This window comes from Mustela nigripes, chromosome 14 (assembly GCF_022355385.1).
Source record: "Mustela nigripes isolate SB6536 chromosome 14, MUSNIG.SB6536, whole genome shotgun sequence".
In the NCBI taxonomy this organism is placed as follows: Eukaryota; Metazoa; Chordata; class Mammalia; order Carnivora; family Mustelidae; genus Mustela; species Mustela nigripes.
In genome coordinates, this window is record NC_081570.1 from 29,975,329 (window position 1) to 29,995,253 (window position 19,925).

Consider the following 19,925-nt stretch of genomic DNA (forward strand, 5'->3'; position numbering starts at 1 on the left):
AAAGGCTTTCCAATTTCTAGGTTCACAGTGTCCTTAGTGCTTCAAGAAATTATTCAGGGTTCCTCTAGGGATAAAAAAGAAAAGAAAGAAAGAAAAAACTAAAAAGTCTCATTTGCTACCTGATTAGGTCTCAGTAACTTCATAGTGGTTGTTCACATGGTGTCCAACAGATGTCACTGTACTTCCCTCAAAAATTTAAAATACCCTGTGAGTCGATGCCTGGTTTGCTAACTGTGGCTCTTTGGAATCTAGAGTGATTAATAAAGTAATTGATAGTTGTGAATTCACAAGGCTCAGTTTGCAGTTAGGCATCATGAGCACGGCTCTATCTCTGCTTCTGGGCAGCTTAAAGTCAAAAACAAACTAAGTAGATTGTCAGGGAAATTCAGTGTGGAGGAAGGGATTCAAGGCTAAGAAGGTACCCCTGCTTTGGAATTAGTGGAATTCTACTTCTGTGACAGGCGATCCACATCTAGAGACAATATGACCTAGTTACTCAGATGCCTTTGTTTCCTAATGGTTTTCTATGGTAGTGAGAGCTCCGGCTTTAAGAGCAATATAAAAGTTACCTTGAAAATGCAAAGTATAGCCTATGTGATTCTGTGTATTTCTCTACATCTCAATATCTAGCTCCACATTTTACTCTCCATTTGCCATTTCCTTTCTATTCTTTACATGCATGCCGTTCCCTTTTACTACCTTATTCTTCACTCAAAGCTGCACTCCCTCTAGGCAGAGTTAGATGTGTCTCCTCTTGTGCTCTCAGAGTTTACTGACTGTCTATATTTCTGTAATAGCATTTATCACATTATAATTCAGTTGATAATCTGACTTCTTAGTTTTAGGAACTGTGCCATAATCCCATTTTGTATCCTCAGTGTTAGGCACGATGCCTAGCCTACAGTAAGGCTAGATAAATAATTGATGAATGAACAAATGAATGGGAAGATCCTGAATATTCCAGGATATCATTCTTTCACATCATTGCTGGCTAAACCAAGATCTTGCAGTGGCTGAATACACAAGGGTGGTCACTTAATGCTTATCAAAAGTTTAGGGGATATATGTACAAGAGCAGGTGTTCCTACTAATGAGAAGAATTTCCACAGATGTCACTTACATTTGGCTGTTATGTTAACAGTATCTTCTAGATGACTGGGCCAGTAAAGGAAGTTTGGTGGAAGAAATCAACTGCAAAGGCACTTCCTTAGAAAATCTCATCATGGAGATCACAGCACCTGATTCCCAAGCCAAGACAGGTGAGTATAGGCTCTTAAAAATGCAGTAAATAAACATCATTCTTCCCTTTGACTGTTAGCCTTTGGTTATGACCCCTTATTTAATAAAAGTCAGAATCAAGGTTGATATGAGAATGAAGGGGAGCGATCCACAAGCAGTCTTCCCCCTCAACCTGATCTGTTCCCTTTTTGCTAGCTATATAACTTTGTTCCACTTTGCAGAATTCCTTCCTGTGATGGGAAAAAGTTAAGGGATTAGTTGGCCTAAATGAACAGAGAAGGATTAAAATAAGATTTCCATCTTGGCAAGTTTCTTTTTTTTAAACATGGAAATGGATGGCTATGTATCATCTTTAAATAGAGTCAGCCCTGGAGAGTATAAGCAAGATATCTTGAGAGAGACTAGGTATTTAGGAGTCAGTGTTGGTCTTTCAAAGACTGCCACACTTCCTGGAAGTGAATACAAAGATTGTGCCCAGATGTATGAATAATCTCTGGTTGCAAATTAAGTCTTTCAAACAAAATCCGTATGAGCTTACAGTCACTTTCTGGTTTTTTAATTGGCATCTCATAGGTTTTATTGCCAGACTGTGTTAGTGTACACCTACGAATCACTTCAGTTGTAGGGCAAAAGTTTATTTTTTCCTCCTGAGAACAGCCACTTTTCTGTTAAGTTTGAAGATCTCTTGGAACTACCCAGAAATGACAACATTTCAGGGAATTGGTGATTCTTATATTGCAACACAGGAAACCTTTAAGTTCAGGGACTTACTAGTGTGTGACTACATCAGGAGTCAGCAAGCTTTTTCGGTAAAGGGCCATATAGTAAATATTTAAGGCTGTGAGCGACATGGGCTCTGTCACACTACACATCTCTACTGCTGGAGCACAAAAACAGTCATAGACAATATACAAGTGAACGGATGTGGCTGTGTTCAAATAAAATTTTATATACAGAAATAGGCAGAGGGCCAGATTTGGGCAGGATAGTTTTTTGACTCCTAGACTAGAGCATTGGTTTTTCAAACATTTTAAAACACTAAAATATTTTTTTAAATAATCTCAGATAGAACTTTACTACATAAAACAGATACAAATGATATTTTGTTGGCATAAAGTTCACTTATAAGAAAATTTATAGCACTTTATCTATTATGAAATTCATCAGTAAAAACATTAAGACTATTTTAGGGAATATAAAGTATTTTTCTTTTTAATATTTTATTTATTTATTTGACACAGAGAGAGAAATCACAAGTAGGCAGAGCAGCAGGCAGAGAGAGGGGGAAACAGGCTCCCCGCTGAGCAGAGAGCCTGACGGGGGGCTCGATTCCAGGACCCCGAGATCATGACCTGAGCTGAAGGCAGAGGCTTAATCCACTGAGCCACCCAGTGGCCCCAGAATATAAAGTTTTGACAAAGGATATTTGGATGATAGCTTTATTGTGAGATTTATTTCTCCATTTTGTTTGGTTGCATTTTATTCAGAAAATATAAGTCATGCAGATAAGTAGTTGTAAAGGATGATGAATGTTTTAAAAGTTCACTTTACGGTTCACCTGTGTCAGAAAAGATTTCAAAAGTCTTGGAAATGGACAACAGAAAAGTATGGGGTGTCCTTTCAGTGAAGTGTTAGGCATTGTCTAATAGGCTTTGGGAAATTATTTGGTTCTGAGTGTGCATCTTTAACTGTCCTAGAGTTTTGTAGATAATTGATAGTAATGTAAGTGATATTTGTCTATAACAATTCAAGTAAATTTTGCCCGATGGGAAAGATAATCTCAAGTATTATTGTCTTGTAGATTGCTTACCAGTTTCCCATTAATTACTCATTTATTAATTTCCTCAAGAGTTATGGGGTAGAAATTAGACATTTAGTACAGGTGAAAGAAGGGGACTGAGAGGGCATAGTAACTAAGATGTCACCCACTATGTAGGTCATGCAACCTAAATTCAAATACAAACATACTTGATTCAAGGTGAAAAAAAAAGTTCACTTTATAGTCTCAGAATACTCCTCAGTTAAACTGAACTAGAAGCTTGAAAGTGATGTAATAAATTCTTGTTTACAAGTTAAATCACCAAGAATTTTAATGAAGAATCACATTGTTTTCTTAAACATAGAAAACACCTAAAACTGGCACAGAGGACAAAAGCTTGCCTATGACCTGACATCATCATAATCTGACGTGTTAAGAATTCTGTTACCACATGGTTCTGCCCTAATGAGAGCCTGAGTAGATGCACCTTAGACTTCCTGTCACTTTCTTTAATATATAAACATGTGCTGTAGATGTCTTTCTTTGTAGGAGCAGACACGTATAGGTTTGACTCCTCTGTCAAGCGCTGGCGAAGAGTTACAGTTTTTCCAATCAGTGACACTCAAAAAGAAGTTTAAATGTAGGCGGGGAGGTATAGGAACTATTTCATTGTCTCCCCAAAGCAGCATACATTGGTTGTATCTAGTGAGTTAAGATGTGGTGTTCAGGGGCGCCTGGGTGGCTCAGTGGGTTAAGCCGCTGCCTTCAGCTCGGGTCATGATCTCACCGTCCTGGGATCGAGTCCCGAATCGGGCTCTCTGCTCAGCAGGGAGCCTGCTTCCTCCTCTCTCTCTCTGCCTGCCTCTCTGCCTACTTGTGATCTCTCTCTGTCAAATAAATAAATAATCTTTAAAAAAAAAAAAAAGATGTGGTGTTCAACATAATCGAATATGTGTGTTTTCTTGCCATTTCTAAGTAGTCAGAAATATATTCTGAAGATTAAATCTAAACCAAACATTTACAGAGTCCCTAAAGCACCTCCTTTGCTGCTTTGAAGATCACTAACCTGAGTGCTCTCAAAGTTCTGTTCTACCTCTGAAAAATTATGAATATTACAGTTCTTGACATTTGCGTAGCTCTTTTTGTTTCATAAAGTACTTTCACGTACACTCCCTCATTACCTCTCTCCGGTAACCCCATCAGTGCTGACAGGATAGCTAGTATTATCTTCATATACTAGAGAAGACATTGAGGTATATCTGCAGACTAAAGCTCACATACCGAGTGAGCAACAGTCTTGGCCAGGACCCTCTTCTCCCAATTACTAGTCCAGTTTCTCTTTTCGTCATCCCCCTATTGCAGTGGAATATAATCTTTTTGTTTGATCCATTTTTTCCCTGAAAATACAGTAATATTGGGGTGCCTGGGTGACTTGGTCAGTTAAGTGTCAAACTCTTGATCTCAGCTCAGGTTTTAATCTCGGGGGCCTGAGTTCAGGCCCTGCATTGGGCTCCGCACTGGGTGTGGAGCCTACTTAAGGAAAAAAAAAGAAAGTACAGTGATGTTAGCATTTGAAAGTTTCACAGTTAACTATGTTTTGATATATAACCTTAACATAAACTTTTCCAGTGAAATCAGTGCACATGAGATCTTATTCTCTCCTTGTAATGTAATATTATATCATGACTATTCTTCACATTTCTCTATAATTTCTATAATTACATGATCTCATTTTTATTTAACTTGGGATACTCCTAAAATACAAGGAATCAACATGGGAAGAATATAGATAAAATTGTGGTAATTAGAAACAGAAACAAAGGCCCAAAGCCGAATTTATGGGAATATTTATGAGTCAGGTTTATTGGCGCTTAGAATTTCAGTTTTCTGGTAGGGAAGGAAAACAGAAAGTCATGGAAGAAAAGACAGAGAATCTGCCTTTTGAAGCAATAAAAGGACTCATTTTGGATGTCTTTATTAAAAGACTACTGCTTCTTCTGTCCTTAATTACACTCATTGTTCATTTTTATCAAGTTGAAGGACATTGATGTTAAAGTTGAACCTTTTTGGCTTTATTGTAAATTCTTGTTCCAAAGTGTGGCAGACAGCACAGATTATAAAGACGTAGTCATTTTATCAGTACTTGCTTTGCAACATTGTAGCAGGATCCAAAGATTTCAAGTCAGAGATTGAGGAAGGGAATTCAGATTTCATTTAGAACGGGTTAGGAATCTCTACTGCTAAGAAGCCAAAATATCTGAGTGATGCTCTGTTGCCTGGCAGCTAAAATGATTTGTCTCTTTCCATGAGTATGTTGTCTTGTGCTGTGTTAACCTCCTGATACCTGAGCTTAAAAGTGAGTGCCAGAGAACAAATTCAGTGCCTGTATGTATTCCTAACACGTTTGTCTTGCCCTGTTTGTCTCCCTGTCCTTCTGCTCAGGTTCCATACTGCCCTCTGTAGGAAGCTCTATAGGCAGTGTAAACGGATACCACACCTGCAAAGGTGAGAATGTCATTTCACAGTGCTTCTTTGTTGGATGTGTTAGGACAGTGTTCACATTGGTATCTGTGTATGTTTCTGTATATGTGAAAGAACTGCTGCCAGGATGGGTATGAGGGTAAAAATCTGGGGAGAAGCCACTGTGATGCTTCTTTGCTGGGTTGCTAAAGGCTAAATGGGTTGGCAGCCAGTTAGATACGGTACTAGGAAATAAATTGGGCCACCAGATAAGACCAGTGAGGAAAGACCTTAAAGAAAATATATGTGAATCTTTGAGTCCTAAAGAAAGCCACATTAGAGGTAGTCTAGTCTAACCCTCAGCCTTCCGGCTCCATGATTTCTCTGTTATTTGGAGAAGGCGGGGCAGAAGAGTGCCCCAAATCCTTCACTCCCTTCACTTCTGCAGTTCCCAAGTGTATTTAGCATTTTATTTGTACATCTGAGTACCTAATGTCAAAATCTGAAAGCAGATTAATGAAAGCTCTTTTGCTTTGTATATATAAACAAGAACTTTTATGTGATTTAGCAGGAACAGAATCTCTAGTTCACTCGAAGGAGTAGGAGACACTTTTAATCCTGTTGAGTAATTTAGCATGAGGAACCCATGGGGAGGCTTAGAGAGCTATTCCCGATCTGATTTTTGTTTCTGTGATAGATCTGACGGAGATCCAGTGTGACATGTCAGATGTAAACTTGAAATACGAGAAACTGGGGGCAGTGCTTCGGGAACGCCAGGAAAGCCTTCAGTCTGTCCTCAGCCGAATGCAGGAAGTTCAGAAGGAAGCTGGCTCAGTGCTGCAGTGGCTGGAATCAAAAGAGGAAGTCCTGAAAGCCATGGATACCTCTTCATCTCCAACCAAGCCAGAAACAGTGAGAGCCCAAGCGGACTCTAACAAGGTACTGTGTTCACATGAGCTGCATCCCAAATGCTAAGCGGAAGGCACTGTCATACTGGTGTTCCTGCCCGAGCCCAGGACCTGAACGTAGGAAACGGCCACCCACCCAGGCCACAAGGAGCCCTTTCAAAGGATTAATATGCCTAAACTCTCCTAGAAAATTTTCTTACCTATGAAGTGAGAAATTATTATAAATAATATTCAGAAATGAAACCAGGCATACCTGATTGGCTCCGTCAGAAGAGCATGTGACTCTTGATCTCAGGGTCATGAGTTTGAGGCCCACATTGAATGCAGACATTACCTAAATAAAACTTAAAAAAAGAAAAAAACATCTGTTTACAGAAAGAGAATATCCCTCCTCTGAAGTATCAGCTCACTGAGAATGGGATCTTGTTTTCCCTATGATGCTATAAGTAAACCATTCTCATCAAAGCCCCTTCCCAACTCTTGGGGATATTTAAGTGTAGCTGTGATTATGGTTCTTTCTTAAGGTTGACATGTAGGACTAGGAAAGCTATTGGGAAAAATAAAACCATATAGAAAGTCCTATCAAAAAAATGTTTTTGCCAAAATTTTTAATATTCTAATTGGATGTAGCATGCCATCTTTTCCAGCTACATAAATGTCCTTGACGTCACCATCATCGTCATCATCATATGGGATTAATAATACCTTTTTACTGGGTTCTACCGATATGTTGTACATAAAAGAAATTTAGATCTTGTGTGATTTTCATTTTAAAGTAAAAATTGAAGCAGAATTGTTAAGTGTCTTAAAATTATGAAATAAGTCACTGATAGAATCAGAAGTGGAGCCTCTAATTGTGGCCCAGTCTTCCAGTACTTTCCTCCATACACATAACTTTCCTGTGCAGAAGTCTCATGGCATCCCTGATGTTCTCTCTCCTAGGCCTTCCTGGCTGAATTGGAACAAAATTCTCCCAAAATCCAAAAAGTAAAGGAATCCCTGGCTGGATTACTAATGGCATTTCCCAACTCACAAGAAGCAGAAAACTGGAAGGAAATGCAAGAGGAACTCAGTAAGTATTCAGAGGGATGTTGCAAATTCACTAAATTTCTTCTCTTTGTAGCAAATATAGAATTTCAGCACATCGTATAAAGCAGGACTTATTTTTAGTTAATTTTCATAAGCAATCAAGAGGCCCAAATAGGGCTAGGGAGTGAGTGAGTTTGATTAGGAAAAATAAATCTAGAGGTTCCACTCAACAGTCTCAGAAGTTTGGCTTTCTTGGGCAAGTCAATCTGGTAGTATGTTGTGATAAGGAGAGCATTGGTGATGAAAATGAAAAATGGGAAATAATCTATTTACTGGAATTATTCTGTGTTCATACTGAACTATATATAAATGATACTGATGAATGTTTACTGGCATGAAAAAAATCACTGGCATGAAAGATGTCTATGATATAGTAAGAGTTAAATAACAGGCCATAAAATAATATAGTAATAAGATAGACTTGCATCCGTGTGTGTGTGTGTGTGCTGTGTAGTTTCATATAACCACCACCATAATCGAGTACAGAACTGTGTTATTTTAGCTAAAATTAAATGAAGGTTATTTTTAACTTAAAATTTTTTAACTAATGCTGTAGTGGTCATTTCCTGTTGTTTATTAGGAACATAACTTAGGGATCAGGCCAGTGACTGGTGAGACTAAAGGAACACATTCTCTCATTTCCCCTCTACAGATTCCCGGTGGGAAAGGGCCACCGAAGTGACCATGGCCCGGCAAAAGCAACTGGAGGAATCTGCAAGTCATCTGGCCAGCTTCCAGACTGCAGAATCCCAGCTCCGGCCCTGGCTAATGGAGAAGGAACTGATGATGGGGGTGCTGGGGCCCCTATCTATTGACCCCAACATGCTAACTGCACAAAAGCAGCAGGTCCAGGTGAGCCACAAAACGTACTGTGTTAAGCAAAGAAATTGGAGTCACGTGAATCTGGTTTTGAATGCTGCTCTCAGCAAGTAGGTTTCAAATGACCCTAGACAAGTCACTTAAGCTTCCAGAGTTCTTTTCCTCGGTTTAAATGAGATGTGTATAAGGACTTTATCACAGTGCCTGTCAAATAGTAAATAGTCAATAATTGTATTATTAATGTCATTAACAGAGGCAATAAAATGAGTGGATGTGAGAATGGAGGATTTCTGATTCCTTTGTAGAATTGTATTTTACTTTTAATCCCCAATGGTAGTGATCATTTTACTTAATGTAATGTCTTATATCTGCTGACTTCACTTAAAGATTTTCTGTTGCTCAAACCTCAAAAAAAAAAAATTGATTTAAGTGTCTACCATCATAAAAATTTAGGTTGTTCAAATTATGTCATTTCTAGTGAATTCCCACTGAGAGCTTTTTCTTCTTCCTCTTCCTCCTCCTCCTCCTCTTCTTTTTTTGGGTAAGCTCCAGAGAATCTTCTCATTCTAGATCCCCTTCCAAACTCTTCCAAATTTGTTCTATTCCTTCTCATCATCTACCAAGTTCCCTAAATCAAGACCTAAGAGTAGTTTTTGAAGGAACTCTTTCTTTTAGCCCCTGCATCCAATTAATTATCAAGTCCTCTTTAGTTCACTTATAAATATTTTCCTATTCCAGTGGTTTTCAGACTCTTTGGTTTCAAAACACTTTTACACTCTTAAAAATTATTGAATACCCTAGGGGCACCTGGGTAGCTCAGTCAGGTAAGCATCTGACTCATGATTTTGACTCAGAGTCATGAAATTAAGCCCCCCATTGGGCTTTGTGCTTAGCATAGAACTGCTTGAGATTCTGTCTCTCCTCCCCCTCTGCCCCTCTTTCTGCCCTCTCTCTCTCTCTAAAAGAAATAAAATCTTTTTCAAAAAAATTATTGAGGACCCTAAAGAGCTATTGTTTAGCTATTAATATCTATTAATATTTACTGTATTAAAACAGTAAAGGGGCACTTGGGTGGTTTAGTTGGCTAAGTATCTGACTCTTGATCTCAACTCAGGTGTTGATCTCAGGATTGTGAGTTCAAGCCCCATGCTGAGTGTGGAGCCTAATTAAAAATAAAAACAAAGAAAAACACTGAGGAATTTAAAAATATGTATTTACTGGGATGCCTGGGTGACTCAGGTGGTTGGGCACTGCCTTTGGCTCAGGTCATGATCCCAGGGTCCTGGGATCGAGTCTCACATCGGACTCCTTGCTCTCCGAGGAGCCTGCTTCTCTCGTTGCCTCTGCCTGTCTCTCTGCCTGCTTGTGTGTACTCTCTCACTGACAAATAAATGAATAAATAAAATATTTTTAAAAATATGTATTTATTAATTAATTTTAAAATAACATTGGTAAAATTTAACATTAACATAACTAACATTTTTTTCTTTATGAAAAAAATAACGTTTTCCAAACTTAAAAACTTCAGTAAGAGTGGTATTATTTTATGGCTTTGCAAATCTCTTTGATGTCTGACTTAATAGAATATTTTCATACATTTTCTTATCTACTTCTGCACTCGATCCTTTGCAATACCAGATGTCATGTAGCCTCTGGAAAACTCCACTGAACAGTCATGAGAGAAAAATTATAAAAGGCAAATAATATCTTAGTATTGTTACAAAAATATTTTGACTTCAGGGACCCTCTGGAAGGGCCTGGAGACTCCTGAGGCCCCCTAGAGCATACTTGGAGAACTACTGTTCCAATCCTCCATTCCGAGAGCTCCTCTCTTAAGGAGGTTTGAGCTCAGGCCTATACCATTGGAACAGCCTCCTAAAGTTTCTTTGTCTAGTGCATTCTCCACACAGTTGCCAAATTATCTCCTGAACTCACACATCTGAATACATGAAAATGCTTCACTGGCTCTCTGCTGCCAATTGAACAAAGTCCAAGTACCTGCTCAGTGTCATATATGAGGCTTTCCACAATCTGGTCCCAGTTTGTCTTGCCAGCCTTGTTTCCCACTCTTCTCCCATATACCCAGGTTTCAGCTCACACCAGGTAACTCATCTTTTCCTTGAACACACCATACTCTTACCACTCTGTGCCTTTGCTACCGAGGCCCACCACCTGTAATGCTGTTCCTCAGTTTGACTGTCTGCTCACTGGGAAAACTCCTTCCTTGTCTCCTCTGTGAAGGCTTTCCTGACTTCCTTTGCCCACTTTTGTCATCTTCCACAGAATTAATCATCCTTACTTCTTGCTTTCACAGTGCCACGTTTGCATCGGTGTTTATCATTCTTACTTTTTTTTACATTCTGTTTTAGTTCATCATTTACACATCTGTTATTCCTTAAAGTTGTGTCTTACTTATGTATGGTGTGAGTGATGAATACTTTCCATAAATTGTCTGATTTAATCCTTAAAACAGCCAAGATAAGTACATTCTATGCTCATTTTATAGATGAGGAAGCTGAGATTTAGAAAACTTTAAGAACTGACCAAGCTTATATATATAGTTCACGAGTGATAGAGTCAGGATTTGAACCCATGAACCCAGCAGTCTGACTCCAGAGCCTGTAGTTTGAACCCTAACTACTTTGCTGAGTGAAACAATGGATAGCAAAGTGTAAAAAGACATGCTACTTGATTTAAAGACGTTCATTATCTATTACATGCTATGCTGTAATGTATAGATTGTATGTGCTGTTGGAATTCCAAGAAAGAAACTTTGAAAAATCAGAGGCATAGAGCGTTGAAATGGCAAGCCCAGTCAGTAATATAGCTAGCTCTGGGCCCAGAGCTCCAGACTTGCAATTCAGAGGCCTGGGTTTTGTCTGGCAAAGTTGATGAGGGCCAATCCAGAAAACAAGGCCAACCTTAGTAACTATTGTTGAAAATAGGACAAATAAGGAAAAGAAATAGAATAGGCACAATCAATGACCCTTTCAAAACAAGTTTTTATTAAGCAGTTGTTAGAAGTGATATTATATTTTCCTAGTAGCCTGGTCCTTGGAGTTTTCTGGTTTATTTTCGAAAGGAGTTGGCCCTAGTTGGCACAATCTAAAATCAGTTTTTGTTTTGACACTCTTTTTAGATCTTTTTTCTCTAAACATCTTGATGTCAATTCTTTTGCAGTTTATGCTGAAGGAATTCGAAGCACGCAGGCAACAGCATGAGCAGCTGAATGAGGCGGCTCATAGCATCCTAACAGGCCCTGGAGATGTCTCTCCATCCACCAGCCAGGTACAGAAAGAACTCCAGAGCATCAACCACAAGTGGGTTGAGCTGACTGACAAACTCAATTCCCGTTCCAGCCAAATTGATCAAGCTATTGTCAAAAGCACCCAGTACCAGGAACTGCTCCAGGACCTATCAGAGAAGGTCAAGGCAGTGGGACAGCGACTAAGTAGCCAGGCGGCCATTAGCACCCAACCTGAGGCTGTGAAGCAGCAACTAGAGGAGACCAGTGAGATTCGATCTGATGTGGAGCAATTGGACCATGAGATTAAGGAGGCACAGACACTATGCGATGAGCTCTCAGTACTCATCGGGGAGCAGTACCTTAAGGATGAGCTGAAGAAGCGTTTGGAGACCATTGCCCTGCCTCTCCAAGGTTTAGAAGACCTTGCAGGTAAGTTAGTGTAAGGCACGTACTGCTGACATTAGCGGCAAGAGAAAAGATTGGCTTCGTGATAGTCCCAAGATTCTAGGGTGACCTGTAAGTAGCTTTTGGATTCAGACTAGTGTTACCCTAACCCTTTGTCCAGCTATGGTGAGAAATGCTGTGATTATCATACAATGACTGGGCACTAACGATATGTGAAGCTTTATGGAGCAGTTCCAGCGATAAGAGCACTAACGTCAATTTTGCCTGCAGGTCCAGATTCATGCTCATAGGTGTATTCACAGGTCAGGTTACATGCACACACACAGAATCAGATGCGTACAATGGCCTTGTACAAGAAGAATTTTGTCATCAGTTTGTTGCCTTTCTCTGGAAACATTTATGGCTTTTTACCCGCTTAGAAGTAAAAGTTTACTTCTGTTATTCAGATCACCTTATTAGGTTGGTGTGAGGATTAAATAAGTCTAGTATATGAAGGAGACCAGCTTTGTGCTGCTTTTATGGTAGGGCCTCAGTTAACATAAGTTTCCTTCCCCTAAGATTAGACCATATACTCCCAGCAAACATTTTAAATGCCATGTTCAGATTTGATTGGTTTAAATTTGATTTCCTCATTTCAGCTGATCGCATGAACAGACTCCAGGCAGCTCTTGCCAGCACCCAGCAGTTCCAGCAAATGTTTGATGAACTGAGAACTTGGTTGGATGACAAACAAAGCCAGCAAGCGAAAAACTGCCCAATTTCTGCAAAATTGGAGCGGCTACAGTCTCAGCTCCAGGAGAATGAAGAGTTTCAGAAGAGCCTGAACCAACACAGTGGTTCCTATGAGGTGATTGTGGCCGAAGGAGAATCTCTACTTCTTTCCGTGCCTCCTGGAGAAGAAAAGAAGACTTTACAAAACCAGTTGGTTGAGCTCAAAAGCCACTGGGAAGAGCTTAGTAAAAAAACTGCAGATAGACAATCCAGGCTCAAGGACTGTCTGCAGAAAGCTCAGAAATATCAATGGCACGTGGAAGACCTCGTGCCGTGGATAGAAGATTGTAAGGCCAAGATGCCGGACTTGCAGGTCACTCTGGACCCAGTGCAGCTGGAGTCCAATCTCCTGAGATCAAAGGCTATGCTGAGTGAGGTGGAAAAGCGCCGCTCCCTGCTAGAAATCCTGAACAGTGCTGCTGACATTCTGATCAACTCCTCGGAAACAGATGAAGATGATATCCGGGATGAGAAGGCTGGGATCAACCAGAACATGGATTCCATTACAGAAGAACTACAGACCAAAACAGGGTCTCTTGAAGAAATGACTCAGAGACTCAAGGAGTTTCAGGAAAGCTTTAAAAATATTGAAAAGAAGGTTGAAGCGGCCAAACACCAACTTGAGATCTTTGATGCTCTGGGCTCTCAAGCCTGTAGCAACAAGAACCTAGAGAAGCTAAGAGCTCAACAGGAAGTGCTCCAGACCCTGGAGCCCCAGGTAGACTATCTGAGGAACTTCACTCAGGGCTTGGTAGAAGATGCCCCAGATGGATCTGATGCTTCCCAACTTCTACATCAAGCTGAGGTTACCCAACAGGAGTTCCTGGAAGTGAAGCAGAGAGTAAACAGTGGTTGCATGGCGATGGAAAACAAGCTGGAGGGGATTGGCCAGTTTCACTGCCGAGTTCGAGAGATGTTTTCTCAGCTGGCGGACCTGGACGATGAGCTAGACAGCATGGGTGCCATCGGCAGAGACACCGATAGCCTCCAGTCCCAAATTGAGGATGTACGGCTATTCCTCCACAAAATCCAAGCCCTCAGGTTAGATATAGAGGCCTCTGAAGCAGAGTGTCGGCAGATGCTAGAGGAGGAGGGGACTTTGGACTTGTTAGGTCTCAAGAGGGAGCTGGAAGCCCTGAACAAACAGTGTGGTAAACTGACAGAGAGGAGCAGGGCTCGCCAGGAGCAGCTGGAGCTGACGCTGGGCCGCGTGGAGGACTTCTACAGGAAGCTGAAAGCCCTCAATGACATGACCACGGCAGCAGAGGAAGGGGAGGCACTTCAGTGGGTCGTGGGGACCGAAGTGGATCTCATCAACCAACAACTAGCAGATTTTAAGGTAAGTCTTGCCCTTTTGTTTTTTAATCTTTTGCTATCTGATATGTATTTCTTTTCATGTAGCTTAAAACCCGTTGTATATACATCTTAACTTCTGTCTCCGGGGCCTCTGTTCTCATTTCCAACACCATCAGAGCACTCTGTCTGGAGACTAAACAGTCTCTTGGACTCTGGGCAACTGGTTTGAATATTTTTCTGTTGTAATTTATTTCAATGTTGATAACCAACTAAGGGTATAGAAAGAAATGTCCAAATATTACTGTTTACTCTGAGAATCTCCTCTTGAGATTTGTAACAGCCCCAGGTTTTTCTCCAGGTCCCTATTTTTCAGGTGAGATGTGAGAAGTCATAAACAAGGGTCATCTTCCCAAAGTGTTGATTTTTTTCCCTCCTATTTCAGAGGAAAGTTGTTGATGTATTATGAAGTAAAATAAAAATTCTCATGAGTTACTAAGGTAAAATGTGACGTTTCAAAGAAATTTCCAACTTATATCAGGCAGTGCTTAAGACTATAACCCAAACCCCCAGGAGTACAAGTTCTTGGAGAACTTGTACTTGTATAGGAGAGTTTGAAAAGCACCGCCCTAACTGCAAAAATGTTTTATTTCTTTGCCTGAGTCAGAATTTCCAGAATTAAAACAACAGGGGAAGATGGGAGGAGTTGACTCAAAAATACGATTTTCCAGGTTAGGGGCTTGGAACTCTCAGGACTGGTGGGTCATGGCTTTCAGGATGGGAGCCTTTCATCCTGAGTTTCCTTTTTTGTCACTGCCAAAGAGGGCCTTACTCCACTGCTGGTGGCCCCTCTGCTGCTTTTCCTTCTTGTGCACAGAGTAGATGTGGAAAGGCTACTTCGAGTACTTTACTTCCATCACTGGTGTTAATTATTCCCATGTACACCATCATACTGCCATCAAAGTCTCTTTGTTCCCTAAAACCCCTGCCTATCAGGATTCTTTCAAGTACAGCCACAGATGGAGAGGTGGTATCGACACCAGGGCAGAGCCCTGTGGTCCTGAGAAAAGTTACAAGACCAAGTAAAGAAGGGTGGCTATTTCAGAAGGGCCCTCAGCTTAGGGGATGTTCAGCTCTGAAGCGGAACGTTGGCTGAAGGCCCCTTCCAGTGTTTGGAGACGTGCACTTTGGAGTGACAAGTCATCCTTTGGGGGATTCTTGAGGCCCCAAATAAGGAGAGGGGAGGAAGGGAAAATTCAGACCTGTGAGCCCACGTGTTTTCCTCTTGGAAACTCCCACACCTCCATTCCCGGGGCAGGCAGGCAGGCCTCTTGCTTCATCATGTGTGGTGTCCCAGCCTCTTCCACTATAATAACCTCCAAGGAGAGACTGTCTTCTCTAGGCTCTGGGTTACTTAGGATTAACTGTCTAACTAACTAAATGAATTTCTTAGAAAACTGAAGCCTATCCCTTTGGGCTCCAAAATAGTTTTATCAAACTAGATTCTGATTTACATGGGAATTATTTTAAATCTTATTTGCCTAATCTTCTAACTATGTTGTACAGACGTTTTTCTTGATGAGTGCAGGTTAACATTAGTAAAAAGATGATGCTGTTCTCTCCGATGGGGATATCCTTAAGGATATTGGAGACATTTGGGGCTGCTTTGTACTGACTGTTCCTAAATGTCTGTGCAGGTTGAGTTGGGTATTGAAGTTCTTGTTTAGTGCCTCTTAGCGTGTGTGTAGCTTCTTTCTTCCTCTTCCCCGGCTAGCAGTAACTTCTCACTGCCATCACTGGGCCTGCCTTTAGCAGTCTGTCCCTTGCTTCTCATCTTCAGTGAGCTAGAAAATGAAGTAAACAAGCCTGTTAAAATTGCATTAAATACAAGCTGGAATATAACAAAAAGAGTCCATAGGCAGGCATACAGAGTGTTTGGATTTGAGGATAACTAATCATTTCCTTTTCATCTAATCCTCGGTTGCTAGAAACATTCTGAATTTTGATGTAGCTGGAAGATTTTAAGAAATTACTGGCCATTACTGTATTTTATTTGTAGCCTATATATGTAGCCTGAAAGTGCTCAAAGTTCAGTCTGCTTCCTCGTTTAAGGTAGCATATTTGTTTCACTGATTTCTAAAAATACGCCTCCCACTACCAATACCTTGTAAAGGCTGGGACCAGACACTGAGGAGCTGTCACCTCAGAGTGTGTTTCTCTGCAGGGGACTGGTGTTGAAATGCAAGGCTGGAAGAAAAGAGAGAAAGAGGGTGGTGAAGCTGTGTGCCCTGTGTGTATCCTCCTCAAGTTGAGGGCGCAAATCAGAAGCCTGATTCCACAGGTCCGCCTTATAAAGTCAAAGGCGTTGGGAAGTGTTTTTGCCTCCTCCCAGCAAAGGCCTTCGGTCTGGAGGGGAGGAGCACACTCCTGGCTCAACTCCTGCTGAGCTCATGGGAAGTGAAAACAATGGGAGGGGGAAGCTCAGTGTGTCAGTTCTACAGTCCCCTAGAGGGTGAGTAAAGGGAAGGTCTTTTTGGACCCATTCTAAGGACTGCGTCATTTTCATGGTTTGAGTATTGAGTTTTGAGTTAATGTGCTCTATATCCAGCAATGGATTAATCTTCCATCATAAAGTGTGACTCTGTTTTCAGACTCAAAGTGTTTTTAATAAGCCAAAACCAGAGGGGTGCCTAGGTGGCTCAGTCAGTTAAGCGTCTGCCTTTGGCTCAGGTTGTGGTCTCAGGGTCCTGGGATCCAGTCCAGTGGTGGGACCACACTCTCAGCACAGAATCTGCTGACAAGCAGAGGATATGAGTCTATAGACAGAAGCGTGGGCTCTGCTCTGAGCTGGCTAACTCCACTGCAGATGGGTGGAAAAGACAGATGAGTCAGGTCTGGGGACAACCCCGGGCTTACTTGGGACGGTGCAGTAGTGCTGAGAAATGCGTAGAAGGGCAGCTTGTGGGAAAAGTTATTTCTTCCTTAAATGAACGTGAAAAACTGAAAGCCATTATTCTGAGGGAAGGTTTTCCCGTCAGTTACTTCTGAATAAATGATAGAATCTGGTCAGCCAGTGAGGATCTATCAAATGGGCAGAGAATCCTCTCCCACTCTAAACAAGCAAAAACCTCAAACCTTCCTGAATTAGGTGCTTCACTGGATTCAGTCATTCCAGAAATCTCAAATGAGAATGTTGAGCGTGTTTTCAGAAAACTGAAAGGAAAAGAAGTTGGCTAATCTCTTTAGGAAGTTCTGTTTTCCTGAACAAGAGAGTCAGTGATTATTGAGGAGAAGGAATCGTATGTGCATAACAGGACACTAACAAGAAAGAAAGGACCTTTATTTCACCGAAACTCAAGCCAAAGAAATCTAGTAACTCTGATGATAACAAGAGGCTTTCCTCATTTTGAAATTCCCTGTGCCAGTTTTATAGTCAAGAATTGAGATCATTCTGAGTCTCAAACTTTCAAACCCCTTCCTGTACACACACGCGCGCACACACATACAGAAACACACACACACACACACACACACACACACCTCTGCCCCAGAACCACAGTGGCCTCTCAGTCAGAAAGTAGGTGGTGATTTGGGCATCAAGAGCAGCATCAGGAAACCCGGATGCTCTTTGCACTCTGTATTTCATGTGTTAATTTTTTTTTTTTTAAGATTTTATTTATTTATTTGACAGACAGAGATCACAAGTAGGCAGAGAGGCAGGCGGAGGGGGTGGGGGAGGAACAGGCTCTCCGCTGAGCAGAGAGCCCAACTCGGGGCTCGATCCCAGGACCCTGAGACCATGACCGTAGCCGAAGGCAGAGGCTCAGCCCTCTGAGCCACCCAGGTGCTCCTTCATGTGTTAATTTATATTTACTGTGTATTTGGGCCAGGCTTCAGATTCAGCACGCCACACTCCGTGACAAGAAAGAACAAGTGGGGAAAATGGAAACCCTTTTAGGGTCCATAGGTTTCTCACAAAGGTTCACTTTGCCTAATGGTGTGCTGGAAGCATCCAAGCCTGTTAAGTCTTTTCCTTCCTTGCCTTTGAGGCTGGACTGTTGGGATATAGATAGGTAAGGCAGCAGGCTTCCTTAGGACTGTCCTTAATCCTAATTCAGGCGGAGTAGAGCCCAGGGTCAGGGATTGCACGTGCTTACAGCCTTTGTCTGGAGACCTCAGTATCCCACCAGAACACCAGAACAAGAAAGCTGTGTAAATCTCTTTGATTTTTTTTTTTTTCTTTATGGAAGGCAAGTTTAGGCTTCCCTCTGAAAACTCTTGAGAAGACCGGGCTTGACATGGAGCTGAAAGACTGCCAATTTGCACAAAGATACTTCCCTGCCTTTCAAACAATTACAAAGATAGTATCAGCCCATCTTCAGTTTTGCCAGTTAGATTCACTAGAGAATAAAGCAAATAAGATCAGCATTATCTACCTGCCCTTGGAAAGAAAGGAAATCACACTTGGTGTGACCTGTCTGTCACCTGGAGGTTTCAGTTATTTCCAGCTTTACAACAGCAAGATAAGTTGAGTAGGCAGCCCCGCTCCTGCCTTGTGCTGACCCTTGGCCTGTCTTGGTTTTTGGTTTTTTCTCTCCCTCCTTCCTTCCTTTCCTTTCCTTTCCTTTCCCTTCTTTCCTTCCTTCCTATTTTCCTTCCTTCCTTCCTTCCTCCTTCCTTCCTTAAACGAGGCTACTGCAATAGGAACTATGAGGGTCCAAAGGAAGTAAAGAGAATGTCCTAGAACAGTAGAGAGAATGCCCTTGACATTTTAGGCTGGATAGTTCTTTGTGGTGGGGGGCTGTCCTGTGCATGGCAGGATGTTCAGCAGCCTCTCTGATCGCTACCCACTAGATGCCAGTAGCAACCCTGCCCAAGTGTAACAACCAAAAATGCCTATCTAGACATTGCTGGACGTCCCCTGGAACGCAAAAATCTCTCTCGGTTGAGAACCACTGCGTTGAAGAAGATTGCCACCTTCATGTGGGAAACAGAATTCAGCGGGAAAAAGTGCTGGTTGATTAAGTTAAATATTTATGTAGCAGACACCTTCTCCTAATCTGATGAAGACTGTGTGGTAGCAGCAGCAACTGCCTCTAAGTCAGCCTTCCTTTAGGCCAAGCCCTGGACTCCTGATTTTTGCTGGTACTAATCAGTGTCTGGTTTAAAATTTCCTAGGCACTTTCCCTGGCATCAGCAGTTTATTTTTTGTGGAGTTGTTGATGCAGGTGTTTGGTTGATGATGCATTTCTAAAGAGAAGAGGAACTTCCTGTGTGGAAATACTTCAGGAGGTTTCCTCCTTCCCTGCCTTTAAGGGGAGACTATGGTCTGTCAGTTGCTCTCCTCAGCCCAGGAACTCACAGTTTGGCTGCTGATATTTATAACCCTTCAGAGACCAGCCCTCAATACCCCACCCAAAGAATCCCAGTGCTCTGTAATAATCCCTTCAGCCCCCACTGTAGCAACTGGGTGGGGAGAAGGTGAAGAAGGTGCCTTTAAGGACTTCAGGTTTGCTTTATGTTGAAGTCTTTCCAGCCTCATTTTACAGTATCCCCATTAGTATTTTAAATAACAGCATCACAAAGCAAAATCCCAAGATTGCAGCCAATACATCATCTTAAAGGAGCCTCACGCTTCAGTGAAGGTAGTAAAACCAAATGGAAGCTCGTCAAGAAAGCATTGATGGATTTCAAACTCCTCCCCCCCCCAAAAAAAAAAAAATCTGTCTGGAAATTTTGATAGCAAGGGAAGATTTTAAAGCAACAAAAGAAAGGACTGAGCAGTTTGATTTTAATTTACTGAAATTCTTCACAGATTGTGTCCGCACGTAGCATTTGCAACTGAGGTTCACCATATGATCTTGTACACGAAGGAAGAAAAATGTTTCCAGAAAAACTAGAATTCACCCCATGCAGAACTTACCTTCATTTGTTG

The 19,925-nt window shown here is 41.5% G+C and overlaps 1 protein-coding gene across 19 annotated transcripts in view; it reads left to right on the top strand.

Annotated features, from left to right (window-relative positions):
- Nucleotides 1-19,925, top strand: part of MACF1 (microtubule actin crosslinking factor 1) — a 338,037-nt gene that overhangs the window by 240,240 nt on the left and 77,872 nt on the right. For 14 of the 19 annotated variants that reach the window (XM_059377367.1, XM_059377361.1, XM_059377357.1 and 11 more), the window contains 7 exons: nucleotides 1,142-1,259; nucleotides 5,441-5,503; nucleotides 6,156-6,397; nucleotides 7,309-7,438; nucleotides 8,108-8,307; nucleotides 11,455-11,950; nucleotides 12,565-14,036. In XM_059377367.1, coding sequence (XP_059233350.1) covers nucleotides 1,142-1,259; nucleotides 5,441-5,503; nucleotides 6,156-6,397; nucleotides 7,309-7,438; nucleotides 8,108-8,307; nucleotides 11,455-11,950; nucleotides 12,565-14,036 — 2,721 coding nt within the window. The remainder of the gene's footprint in view (nucleotides 1-1,141; nucleotides 1,260-5,440; nucleotides 5,504-6,155; nucleotides 6,398-7,308; nucleotides 7,439-8,107; nucleotides 8,308-11,454; nucleotides 11,951-12,564; nucleotides 14,037-19,925) is intronic. The other 5 variants (XM_059377358.1, XM_059377369.1, XM_059377371.1 and 2 more) reach the window with 1 other exon arrangement.